The sequence below is a fragment of the Acinonyx jubatus genome, chromosome B2 (assembly GCF_027475565.1).
Source record: "Acinonyx jubatus isolate Ajub_Pintada_27869175 chromosome B2, VMU_Ajub_asm_v1.0, whole genome shotgun sequence".
NCBI classification, from domain to species: domain Eukaryota; kingdom Metazoa; phylum Chordata; class Mammalia; order Carnivora; family Felidae; genus Acinonyx; species Acinonyx jubatus.
Window position 1 is genome coordinate 84,478,236 of NC_069385.1, and position 12,141 is coordinate 84,490,376.

The window sequence follows — 12,141 nt, forward strand, 5'->3', positions numbered from 1 at the left end:
GCTTAAAACATTCTAATTGTCTAAAAATTATCCAGAATTATTAAATGATCCTGTGCATTTTTCATCCTTTACATACATTAACATGTTAAAGCCCTTAACCCCCAGTACTTCAGACTGTGACTGTATTTGGAGACAGGGCCTTTAAGGAGCTAATTAAAGTGAAATGAGGGGGGCGCCTGGGTGGCTCAGTTGGTTAAGTGTCTGACTTCAAAACTCAGGTCATGATCTCATGATTTGTGAGTTTGAACCCTTTATTGGGGTCTGCTCTGACAGCTCAGAGCCTGGAACTTGCTTTGGATTCTGTATCTCCCTTTCTGTCTGCCTCTCCCCCACTTGCGTGCACACTCTCTCTAAAAAATAAATAAACATTAGAAAAAACGAAATGAGATCCTATGGGTGGGACCTTAACCAATATGACTGGGGCCTTTATGGGAAGGGGAAATATGCACAGAGATAGGTGGGTGCATGGAGAAAAGACCATGTGAGAAGACAGCAAAATGGCAGCCATCTGCCAGCTGAGGAGAGAAGCCTCAGAAGAAACCAATCCTTCTGACACATTGATTTTGGACTTTCAGCCTCCACATCTTTGAGAAAATATTTAAGCCACCTGGTGTGTTGTCTTGTTATGGCAGCCCTAGCAAACTAATACACATTTAGTATGGTTTTTCTCTGTGTTCCCTTTCACTGTATGCTGATACGGTATTTTTACTACTTTCATAACTTAATAATTAAAAATAATTAAAAATTAAATAATAAAAAGATTGTCATTCTTTTCAGAACTTGGGGGTAATATTAGCTAAGTATTAGAGCTTGTATCACCTACCAGGCCTTGTGCCAAGCACCTAAATATGATGCTTGGAACATGATTAACTTGCTAAGGTCACAGAGCTAGGACATTGGGATGGATGGGTGAGATTTGAACCAAAACATTGATTCCAGGATCCAAACTCTTTATACTGTCCCACGTGCTTTCATTTTTCCTCCACACCTGAATTTAGACTCATCTCATAGTTTTTATTTCTTTTTAAGAGCAATTAGAATAAACCTCTTAATTGTAAAGAATCAGGGACAACATGGTTTTTCATTTTCTTTTTTCTTAAGTTTATTTTTTGAGAGAGAGCTAGAGAGGGAAAGAGAGGATCCCAAGCAGGCTCTGCACGGTCAGCATGGAGCCCAACGTGGGGCTCGAACTCATGAACCGTGAGAGCATGATCTGAGCTGAAACCAAGAGTTAGACACTTAACTGACTGAACCACCTAGGTGCCCCATATTGACTTTTTAAAGTTTATTTATTTATTTTGAGAGAGTGTGTGAGGGAAAGGGGCAGAGACTTAATCCCAAACAGGGTCCACACTGTCAGCATGAGAGCCTGACACAGGGCTCCATCCCAACGAACTGTGAGATCATGACCTGAGCTGAAATCAAAAGTTGGATGCTTAACTGACTGAGCTACCCAGTCACCCCTTGTTTGTCCCACTCTTAGTGATGTTAAAAAAAAAACAAAAACAACCTTGTTTTGGGACATCTGGATGGCTCAGTCGGTTGAGCAGCAGACTTCAGCTCAGGTCATGATCTCATGGTTTGTGAATCCGAGCCCCACATCGGGCTCACTGCTGTCGGTGCAGAGCCTGCTTCAGATCCTGTGTCTCCCTCTCTCTTTGCCTCTCCCCCACTCATGCTCTCTCAAAAATAAATAAAAAGGCCTTATTTTGATCAAAAGTGTGAAACTGAGAGATTCTGATGTGCTAAGTAGTACCAACCTGGCTTAACTAAAATGAAGCTGTGGGAAGACCTTGAGATAGGCTACATGTGTGGCCTACAGCTAACCTCAGAAGTTAGTTCTACAGATTCTATCAACCATGAACTTTTTTCTTTGATGCCTCTAATCAGCCTATTCAAAAATTGTCCAGACTGACCTTTTTACTAGCTGTCAATACTTTTACCTGAAAAAATATACAAACATGTCATCGTTTCCAGACTTTTGCAGTTTTGCCTTTGTTCCTTCACAATCTTTTCATTGACTGCCATGGGTCTCAGTTCCCAGTTTCCCATCTAACTCACCATCTTCTTTTAGTTGGTAAAACATACTCTGTAATGCATATATAATGTATTTGTAGTTTAAAGAATGAAATGAGCACTCCAGTGTACCCTAATAGAACCCAATATTTTTAGAAGGCATCTGTATACACCTTTTCTCTCAACCAATTTTCTGTTTTTAAATAAGTTCCTTTATCTGGAAAACAAATGACCAAGAGTGCCAATAGAACAGTGAGAGGCTTGTCCTGTTAAATATTAAAACATTCTATAAAGCTACGTAGTTAGAACCGTGGGATAGGTATTGAAAAAAATAGAGAAGTGACACACGTGGACATAAGTACAAGTGAAACTGTTGAAAGTGATTTTCCGTAAGAGAATAGGTTGAAAAGGGCAGATAGAGAGCTCTGGAGAACTTCAGCTGGGTGAAAACTCAGGTGGCACTGTTTCATGCCCTACTTTAAGAGTCTAATAGGGCTTTAAAAAAAATTTTTTTTTAATGTTTATTTTTGAGAGAGACAGAATGTGAGCAGGGTAAGGGTAGAGAGAGAGACAGAATCTGAAGCACGTTCCAGGCTCCGAGCTGCCAACACAGAGCCCAACATGGGGCTCGAATTCACAAATCCTGAGATCATGACCTGAGCCGAAGTCAGAAGTCTGATGCTTGACTGACAGAACCACCTAGGAGCCCCTAATAGTTTGTTTGTTTGTTTGTTTGTTTTAATTGAACATTTGTCCTTTATTTACTCTGATATTCCCCTTCTGGATTAAAAAGATATATCAAGTCTTCATTCTACTCTGAGGTGGCCTCAATTGAAATTTTGAGCCTGGATTGTTTTTGAGTCTTAAATGTTTGAAGTTCACTCCACCCAGGCTTTTCTTTGCTTCTTCTAAAAACAGTTAATAATCCATTAAAATTCAGCTTTGCATTTTATTTCCCTTATTAAAATAAGTGCTAATTTAAAATTGGAGTGGTCATCCATTAGTGGTGGCCAAAGAGTGTATGATAGATATACCACTCCCTTGGTTTTTAAAGTTAGGTTTCCTTGAAATTTTTAAATGAAAATTTTCACAATCAAGATTAATGTATGTTTTATTTATCCAAGCACCCAGCTGTTCACAGTTTGCTTCCTTCTGCTAGCTAGACACTGGCTCCCAGCTGCTAGGAGTAGAGCAGAAAGCCAAACTGATAGAGGTGATTATCACTACAAAGGCAATCATATTACAATATGTAAATATCTGAAATTAACCTGTACACCTTACATTTACACAATGTTACAGGTCAGGTATATTTCAATCAAAAAAAAAAAAAAAAAAAAGCGCCTGGGTGGCTCAGTTGGTTAAGCCTCCGACTTCAGCTCAGGTCACGATCTCTGGGTTTGTGGGTTCCAGCCCTGCGGGCCCTGTGCTGGAAGCTCAGAGCCTGGATCCTGTTTCAGATTCTCTCTCTCTGCCCCACCCCGCTCATGCTGCCTCTCTTTAAGAAATAATAAACACTCAAAAAAGTTTTTAAAAAGTGACAAAGAAGGCTAGCCATCATCCCCCGCCAGTGCACTTTCGCTGCTGCGATTAGTAAGGGAGGAGTCTCCAGGACTGCTAGTGTCTCACTTGTGATAAAACTCACTGAAGTTCGGGTGACCCGACCCAAACTCGAGGACCAGGGCAGTCCTGGCTCTTTCTCCCAGTTTTCTCCTTCCTTGCCATCAGGTGGCCGGGCTAGAAGTCACTCGCGGCTTCCAGCGCCACGATATGCCCAGCCAGGAGGACAGTATTGGAAGCAAGTTTTTTCATCCCACATCACCTAGAGTAGAAACACCACAGGCTTTAACTTTTCCAAGGAAGACGGACTCGATGGGCGGGAGAAGCCTCTTCACAGGTAAAACCAGATGTTTGCGATTAAAGAACACAAGACGTCTCACCTGCCTCTGGGTAGAGAGCAGCCTAGGGCACATACTGGCTGCTGGAAGAATGGCCTCTCCTTCCCCTTTTATCTGATAATTAACAGACACTAGGGGAATTCAATTCTTTATTAGGATTCTTTAGATCAGTGTTTGTAAACATTTAACATGGGGGCAGGGACCAAGAACTACCCACACCATTCTTTCCCCAGCTTCTGCAGCAAGAATCAGGACTTAGGTGAACAGAGCTCCAGTAAGATCTTCCACTTCAGCCTTGCCAGGCTTCTTCTTCCGGGCCCGAAGTTCCTTCATAACCTGGTAACCGGGCCCTAGGTAGCATCCAGGGAGAGCTGGGTTGCCGCCTCGCCGACCGCGCCGGGGTCCTGCTGGGTCGCCGCCTCCTGGACAGCGCCGGGGGAACGCTGGGTCGCCGCCTCCCGGACAGCGCTGGGGTCCTGCTGGGTCGCCGCCTCGCGGACAGCGCCGGGGTCCTGCTGGGTCGCCGCCTCCCGGACAGAGCCGGGGGAACGCTGGGTCGCCGCCTCCCGGACAGCGCCGGGGTCCTGCTGGGTCGCCGCCTCGCGGACAGCGCCGGGGGAACGCTGGGTCGCCGCCTCGCGGACAGCGCCGGGGGAACGCTGGGTCGCCGCCTCGCGGACAGCGCCGGCGTCCTGCTGGGTCGCCGCCTCGCGGACAGCGCCGGGGGAACGCTGCGTCGCCGCCTCCCGGACAGCGCCGGGGTCCTGCTGGGTCGCCGCCTCGCGGACAGCGCCGGGGGAACGCTGGGTCGCCGCCTCGCGGACAGCGCCGGGGTCCTGCTGGGTCGCCGCCTCGCGGACAGCGCCAGGGTCCTGCTGGGTCGCCGCCTCCCGGACAGCGCCGGGGGAACGCTGGGTCGCCGCCTCGCGGACAGCGCCGGGGTCCTGCTGGGTCGCCGCCTCCCGGACAGCGCTGGGGTCCTGCTGGGTCGCCGCCTCTCGGACAGCCTTCGGAGAGCTCTGGGTTGCCACCTCCTGGGCAGCATTGGGGTCCTGCTGGGTCGCCGCCTCCCGGACAGCCTTCGGAGAGCTCTGGGTCGCCACCTCTCGGGCAGCGTGGGGGGATCTCTGGGTCGCCGCCTCCTGAACAGACTTCGGAGAGCCCTGGCTCGCCACCTGCGGAGCTGCGTCGTCGGACCGCTGGGTCGCCGCCTCCCGGACAGACTTTGGAGAGCTCTGGGTCCCCGCCTCCGGGACAGCGTCGGGGGACCGCTGCGTCCCTACATCCTGGACAGGGGCCTTCTCTGAGCCTGGAAGAACAGTGTGGAGACCTTACCTGTGTCCCCTACTTTCTCCACAAGAAGATTTATCCAAATGGGCTGGGGGATTAGGGTCTGGAACCTGAGAGTGCAGGATTAATTTGACCTTCTATACTCCTTGCAAGAAGGAAACCCTCTCCTGGACTGAGAGGATGAGACCGCTGCCCGGTGATCTCCGGGAAGCATCAAGATCTCTACCAAGGAACCCATGGCCTACCTAGGGTACCCCTCACTATTCCCGGTTTCATACTTTGTGCCCGGAGTTGGCGATGATAGTCAGCCAAATTCATGATCATCTTGGATACATCTTTCTGGTAATAGGGCCGACCAAATATCAAGATCTCAGCCTCGCCCTCGGGGTCCCAATGATTAACGTGAAGCAGGGTCTGTGACACACACTCGACGTGTGGTATGTGCTCTCCTCCCCGACCTGTGTAGGAAGCAAAGAGGCTGTGAGGGGCGGGATTTGGGAGGGGAAGGCGGCGGGAGAAGGTAGCGCTGGTTTGGGGCTAGGACCACTGGAGAGGCTGGCCCTGGAACGTGGCCAGCCTGGGGGGCGGGGTGGATAGGAGTGTCGGGGGTGGAAAGACCGCACTGGCCACCGCTCTCAGACCCACTCACCGAAGATCGCCTCCACCAGCCACGCCTCGAGGTGAACAGCCTTCGGACTCTTCAGGTACTCGGAGTGGAACCAATAGGGTCGCTTGGTGAGGTTACCGAGCACCTCGAATAGCGTCCCTTCTCTCTGTTCCAGCTGTACGAGCGTCGGAAACCGCTTAGGAGTGGCCATGCTGCAGTAGGCCTTGCTGCTAGCGGCCGTGAAGCTGCAAACCAAGAAGGCCAAGGTTAGTATCAGTTGCGGCAGTTGTGGCTTGGCCAGGGCCTTATTTCAAGGGCTTTTGGTAAGCCCCTCCCCATCCGCCTCCCAAACTCCGCAGCCTGGGCTTCTTCCCGAGATTGCAGGAGTGCACTGGGTAGAGCACCTGGGCGCTGTAGGAGGGGCCACTGGTCTGGACCCGCCCATTTCCCCAGGCCCTGGGAGCCAGAGGTGGAGCTTCTTCTGGGAAGCAGGTCTCTGGGAGATGAGGACGGCCCGGTAGAGGCATGGGAAGATCCAACATCTGGACAATACCTTTCAGAGAAGCGAACTGATATTTGCGCAGCCACAGGTGCTTTTCAGACGGTTCAAATGGGACCAGCATTCCTGAGGGGTTGGAATGACTTTTTCATGGAAAACCTAATGAAATGCATTGAAGAAGTAAAAATTCAAGGATTAAAAAAGGTGTTCAAGGGCTAAAGTAAGTTCCACTTTATCTTGAACCCTGAATACTGAGTTCCCTCCTCAGAGACCATCACATTTCCAGCTTCTTCCTTGACTTGTCAGAGACAGCTGAGCACATCCAGAGCAAATTCTCTAAGTAACATGTTATTTCTATGTCTTGGTTTTGTTTGTTTGTCTTGTTTTGTCCAGTTTAAAGCATTACCCATGAACTGCTACTCAGGAAGATAAAGTTATATAACTTTAGTAGTTGGGGTGTCATGCCCAGGCCCAGAGGTGAGAGATCCTCTGAACTCAGGTTCAAACTTGTATCCTCTGTGGGAGTTCTGTAGGCCAAAGAAGTGCATGAGAAATTTGTAGGTGTCTGACAGGATCAAAAGTCTTGAGACCTAGGCAGAATGTGAATTAAGAGCCAAAGAAGGGCAAAATCTATTCAAAGAATCACAGAATGGATTGGCAGAACGATTGGGTAGACAGAACAATTGAGTCTATAACTGACACCCAAGGATCTGGGCTCCATAACTATCCCCTCTGGAGGTTACGGACTCACTAACATAGCAACTATAAATTGAATTTTAATGTCCCATCAGTACTGCCAAAAAGAATCCAATCTGAGAAGTATTTCCATGAAAATCTCTAGTCTGAAATCTCTTTCTTACAGCAAATGATATACGATAATATATTGTTTCTTAGTAGGTGTAAGAGGATACTTAGAGTTCTACGCATGTTATTGTCATTATGTACGGGTAGAGATCTTTTACTTCATTGAAGTTTTAGAATTAGGAATGGAAATATTTAAGAGAATTAAAATTAGAGTATTAATATTTAAAAGTGATCTGTCATTTATATGAAATCCTAGAATACATGGACTAATCTATAGAAAGCATGGAGTATTCTCATGGATAGAAGGCATGGATTGAAAGCATGGAGTACTTGCCCAGGGAGGGGAATGCAGGGAGGAAAGGATTGGAAAGAGGCATTTGGAAACTCTCGGGGATGATGGAAATGTGCATTATCTTGATTACAGTGATGGCTTCACTGGATATGGTTTATATGTCAAAACTGGTTAATTGTACACATTTTAATATAAGCAGTTTATTGTGCTTTATTCTTCAAAGTGGTTTAAAAAGAAAGGAATCCTATACATGGTATTTTATATTGCTGTAATATTTTAGATAATTTATTATATTAGAAAAACAGTTTTGTAACTCCAATTTAAAATATATAAATAAAAAAGTAAAAAATAAAATATATAGTTAAGTCTTGGATTTAGATATATGACTTTAAGATGAAATCTTAGTTTATATTCAGTGTTGGATCACTGAGAAGAACTTCAGTTTCAATATATTCATACGTTTTATTTATTTTATTTACAAGAATTATTTAGTAATTGAGAAGTTCTTGTTATTTGAGGCTATTAAAGTACTTTGCAAAGCTCTTTGCCATGTATGAGAATGGGTTTTGTTTTTGTTTTTGTTTTTGTTTTGTTTTGTTTCTGAGATTGTTTAGTTAATCAAATTTGTCAAGGAGACCTTATGTCATTCGTAGCCCATTAAACATAACTTTTAAAACTTTCTAGACTTATGAATAGGATAGTGAGTTTTGAAAGAAAAACTTGAAAGCTTAAGGAAGGACTAAAGGTTTGATTTTTACAATTTGAAAATATATTTCTTTTTTTTTTAAATTTTTTAAAAATGTTTTTATTTATTTTTGAGACAGAGAGAGACAGAGCATGAATGGGGGAGGGTCAGAGAGAGAGGGAGACACAGAATCTGAAACAGGCTCCAGGCTCTGAGCTGTCAGCACAGAGCCCGACGCGGGGCTCGAACTCATGGCCGCGAGATCATGACCTGAGCTGAAGTCGGACGTCTAACCGACTGAGCCATCCAGGTGCCCCGAAAATATATTTCTTTTAATGTTTATTCATTTTGAAAGAGAGAGTGCACGTGTGAGCAGGGGAGAGAGAGAATCCCAAGCAGTCTCCTGCACTGTCAGCACAGAGCCCACTCAGGGCAGATCTAACAAATTGTGAGGCTATGACCTGAGCAGAAACAAAGAGTCAGCCGCCCAACCAACTGAGTTACACAGGCGCCCCTGGTTTTTACAGTTTTAGGAAATATTAATTTTCAAAGAAATCTCTAAACACTCTTTTGTATGCACATAAATCACCCCCAAGGTTCCAAAAAAGAAAAAATACACTGTCTTTCACCCTCCTCTCCCAGCTTACCTATATTTATCAGACCTGGTACCCCCTGCCCCACTTCAGTAATATGATTTTGTTAGAGCAGTGTTCAAGTTTATACTATTATGACCTTGTAAATAATATTCATAAACTGCAATATGATTTCTTGGGTAAAGTTTTATTTTTCTTGATGTTATTAATTGCTTTTTTGTTCAAATGCTTCTTTTTCTTTTTAAAATGCTTACTTTTCTGGGCACCTGGGTGGCTCAGTCAGTTAAGTGTCCAACTTCAGTTCAGATCATGGTCTCTTGGTTCATGTGTTCAAAGTTCCTTCTCTCTTGGTTCATGTGTTTGAGCTTCCTTCCAGGAAGGAAGCACTGTCAGTGTGGAGCCTGCTTGGGGGGTCTCCCTCCTTCCCTCTCTCTCTTTCTGCCTTTCCCCCACTTGCTCTCTCTCTCTCTCTCTCTCAAAATAAATAAATAAACTTTTAAAAAATGCTTATATTTCTATGTGTTCCTCCTTTATCTCCAAACTGCCCAACTATGTAAATTTCTCCTGTCCTTTCAAGCCCAGCAGGCACTTTATCATTTCATCTTGACAGTATTGCTCCTTCAGTCTTAACTGTTCTAATCTAAGTTAGTTGCTTTCCAGGCCCATCATCCTGTAGTTTACCAGAGCCTTTTTCTGGTGTTGGGTCCTGGGCTCTCTGGATCCCATGACTTCCTTTCTTTGTGCATGTGCCTGTTTGGTTTTGTTGTTGTTGTTTGTTTGTCTAGTAGATTTTATAGTAGTATCAATAGCATTCAGGCAAAAATTATTAAATTTATATATAATCATCTTCAAGAGGATCCTTGTGGTTTCTACTATACTTATGCTTCCCACTTTGTTTCTGATCAGCTTCTAAGAAGTTGAGACTGAGCTAGCTGAATTCCAGGAAGGCAGCAGAAAATTAAAGGCAGAGTTGTGAGCACAATTAGTTCAGGCTAAACAAAGAAATAGAGACTTGCAAGCTGATAACAAGACTGAAACATGCAGTGGAAGCATTAAAGGCAATTGTGGCAATAGATGCTGATGCCTAATGTGCTAGGTTTAGTAAGATGAGAAATATATTTTTTCAGGTGGAACTTAAGAGCAGTAGGCAACAAAAAAAATAAAAGCAAGTTTCAAGAGAATTTTTGAAATAAAATGTTCTCTTCTACTGAACCATGTAAAGGTGGCTTAGAGTTAAGAAGTTCACTTAGAAATTTCATAGCTGTCAGCTTTCTAGCCTAATGTTCCTAGCTATAATATTGTAGTTCCTATAATTTTCAAAGGCTGTCAGATAGATTGGTTCATTCTACAGTACTTTAAAATTATATATATGACATATGCAGTTATTTCATTATCGTTCATTGTCCCTTCAGTTTTGGAGTCTAATTTGGGTTAACAATTAGCTTTAACAAGGAGTTTTCAGTAGTACAAAGATTAACCCTTTTTGTTGCTCTTTACTACCTGCCTTAGCCAAATGCTTGGGAGTGTTTTTGCATCTGGGGAGTGAATGGGTTTGGGGAACGTGGTGGGAGAGTTCAGGTAAGGGATAAGGAATTTGGACTCTTAGTGGCGGTTTACACTGGGCTTAACCTGGGCTACATTCACCCTGAGAACCAGAGATTCTCTCACCAAGTTCATAATATTTGAGGCAAAGTTTTCCTTATTTGACTTCTCTTCAGAGAGAGACTTCCTTTCATTTTGATGGAGTAAATCCTCTATTATTTTCTGAGGAAATGCATATTTTGAGGCCTTGCATGTTGGAATATATTTTTATTCTATCCAGATAGTTATTTGGACATTTGGCCTTAAATTTTTTCCTTTTTCAGAGAGAGAGAGAGAGAGTGCACACATGTGTGTAAGCAGGGAAGGAGCAGAAAGAGAAAGAGAGAGAATCTGAAGTAGGCTTTGTGCTGACAACATGGCTCAAACTCACAAACCGCAAGATCATGACCTGAACTGAAATCAAGAGTTCCACACCCAACAGGCTGAGTCACCCAACTGTCCCTGGCCTTAGAATTCTTGACTGAAATAATTTTCCCCTCAAAATTTCATGCTTTACTTTATTGTCCTCCAGCTTCCACTGATGCTTTTGACAAGTTTAGGCCATTCTGATCTTAATCTTTGGGAAATGATCTTCAATTATTTCACTAAACATTTTTTTTTCCTTTGGGGCACCTGGGTGGCCTCAGTTGGTTAAGCATCTTACTTCCACTCACAGTTCATGAGTTTGAGCCCCATTGGGCTCTCTGCTGTCAGCCCAGAGCTGGCTTCAGATCCTCTGTCACCCTTTTTCTCTGCCTCTCTCCCACTTGTGTTCTCTCTCTCTTAAATAAATAAATTTAAAACACACACACACACACACACACACACACACACACACACACACACACACATTTTTCCCCCTTGTGTTTCCTGCCTCTTTCTCTTGTTATTCAAAAGTTGGCCTTCTGGACCAGTGTTCTTCTTTTTCTTTTATTTTTCATTTGCCCTATGCTGTTTTTGTTTGTCTGGTAATCACTGAAGTTTGGAACTAAAAAACTAATTAGAAGCTCTGAGCATGTAGGGTTGTCTACACCCAACATTCACTGAGGGAGATATGTGTAGAATTTTTTTGTGGGAATCCCAGTGCAGTCTCATGAGATGTTTCAGTGTTCTCTCCACTGGCCACCCCTTATGTGAGTTCTGCATACTTTAGAAGCAACACACACTTTTTAAAATTTAGTTTCCTTTTTTCTTTGAATTCATTGTCTTAGTTTAGATAGAAAAATTGTCATTTCAACCCTGTACTGAAATCTTAATGTAAGTGAATGCTTGAAGCTAGTCAAAATGGTACCAATATAAAAATGGAGCCAGTAGTCCATGAGCTTGAAATCCATGAGTGATGATTTTTTAAATAAATAATAACAGCTATGTGGGAGTGGTATTGGGGTGGGGGAAGGATGTCCTCTGTATTAGAGGATGGCGATGATGATGATGATGAAATAATGATAGTAGCTGTGTGTGAATGAATTAAGGAAGCACTAATCACACACTATGTGACCTAATCTGTGGAACAATTTTGAGAGTAGTAGTGATTATTATTCCTGAATCTGAGGCTCGCAGAAATAACAGTGAGTGAAAATCGGATCTCATATCTTGGTGTATTTTGTCTTTTCCCCTCCCTGAGGAACAGTTTGTATCTTTATTCCTTTTGGTATTTATTCTGAGACCAAGGACTTGCTTAACCTGGTGATTTGTCTTCAATCCCCTGAAGGTGCTTTTTCCACAATCCAGGTGATTCTAAGGCACAAGAAAGTTGAGAATCACTATATGAGATCACTCTGGATTTTCCAATTTCCAGGGCTGATCATGTAGCTTTAATACATCTCTTCTGTTCACAGATACTACTTTGATTCTGCATTTGTTCCTTGTTAATTTCAGA

The 12,141-nt window shown here is 43.9% G+C and overlaps 1 protein-coding gene across 1 annotated transcript; it reads right to left on the minus strand.

The window, feature by feature from the left end:
- Window positions 1-4,071: 4,071 nt before the first annotated feature.
- KHDC3L (KH domain containing 3 like, subcortical maternal complex member) lies at window positions 4,072-6,069 on the minus strand. Its single transcript, XM_027056376.2, has 3 exons — window positions 5,851-6,069; window positions 5,480-5,659; window positions 4,072-5,220 (listed from the first exon to the last, which is right to left on the minus strand). Exons 1-3 carry the CDS (start codon window positions 6,017-6,019, stop codon window positions 4,262-4,264), a joined length of 1,308 nt encoding a protein of 435 aa, XP_026912177.2. The 5' UTR covers window positions 6,020-6,069; the 3' UTR covers window positions 4,072-4,261.
- Window positions 6,070-12,141: the final 6,072 nt, after the last annotated feature.

Bases quoted from the DNA above. Each gene is read 5' to 3' on its own strand.
- KHDC3L (XM_027056376.2), bottom strand. From the start codon at position 6,019: ATGGCCACTCCTAAGCGGTTTCCGACGCTCGTACAGCTGGAACAGAGA. The intron at 5,660-5,850 runs GTGAGTGGGTCT...CTTCCTACACAG, and splicing joins GCTGGTGGAGGCGATCTTCG to GTCGGGGAGGAGAGCACATA. The intron at 5,221-5,479 runs GTATGAAACCGG...CTGTTCTTCCAG, and splicing joins TCGCCAACTCCGGGCACAAA to GCTCAGAGAAGGCCCCTGTC.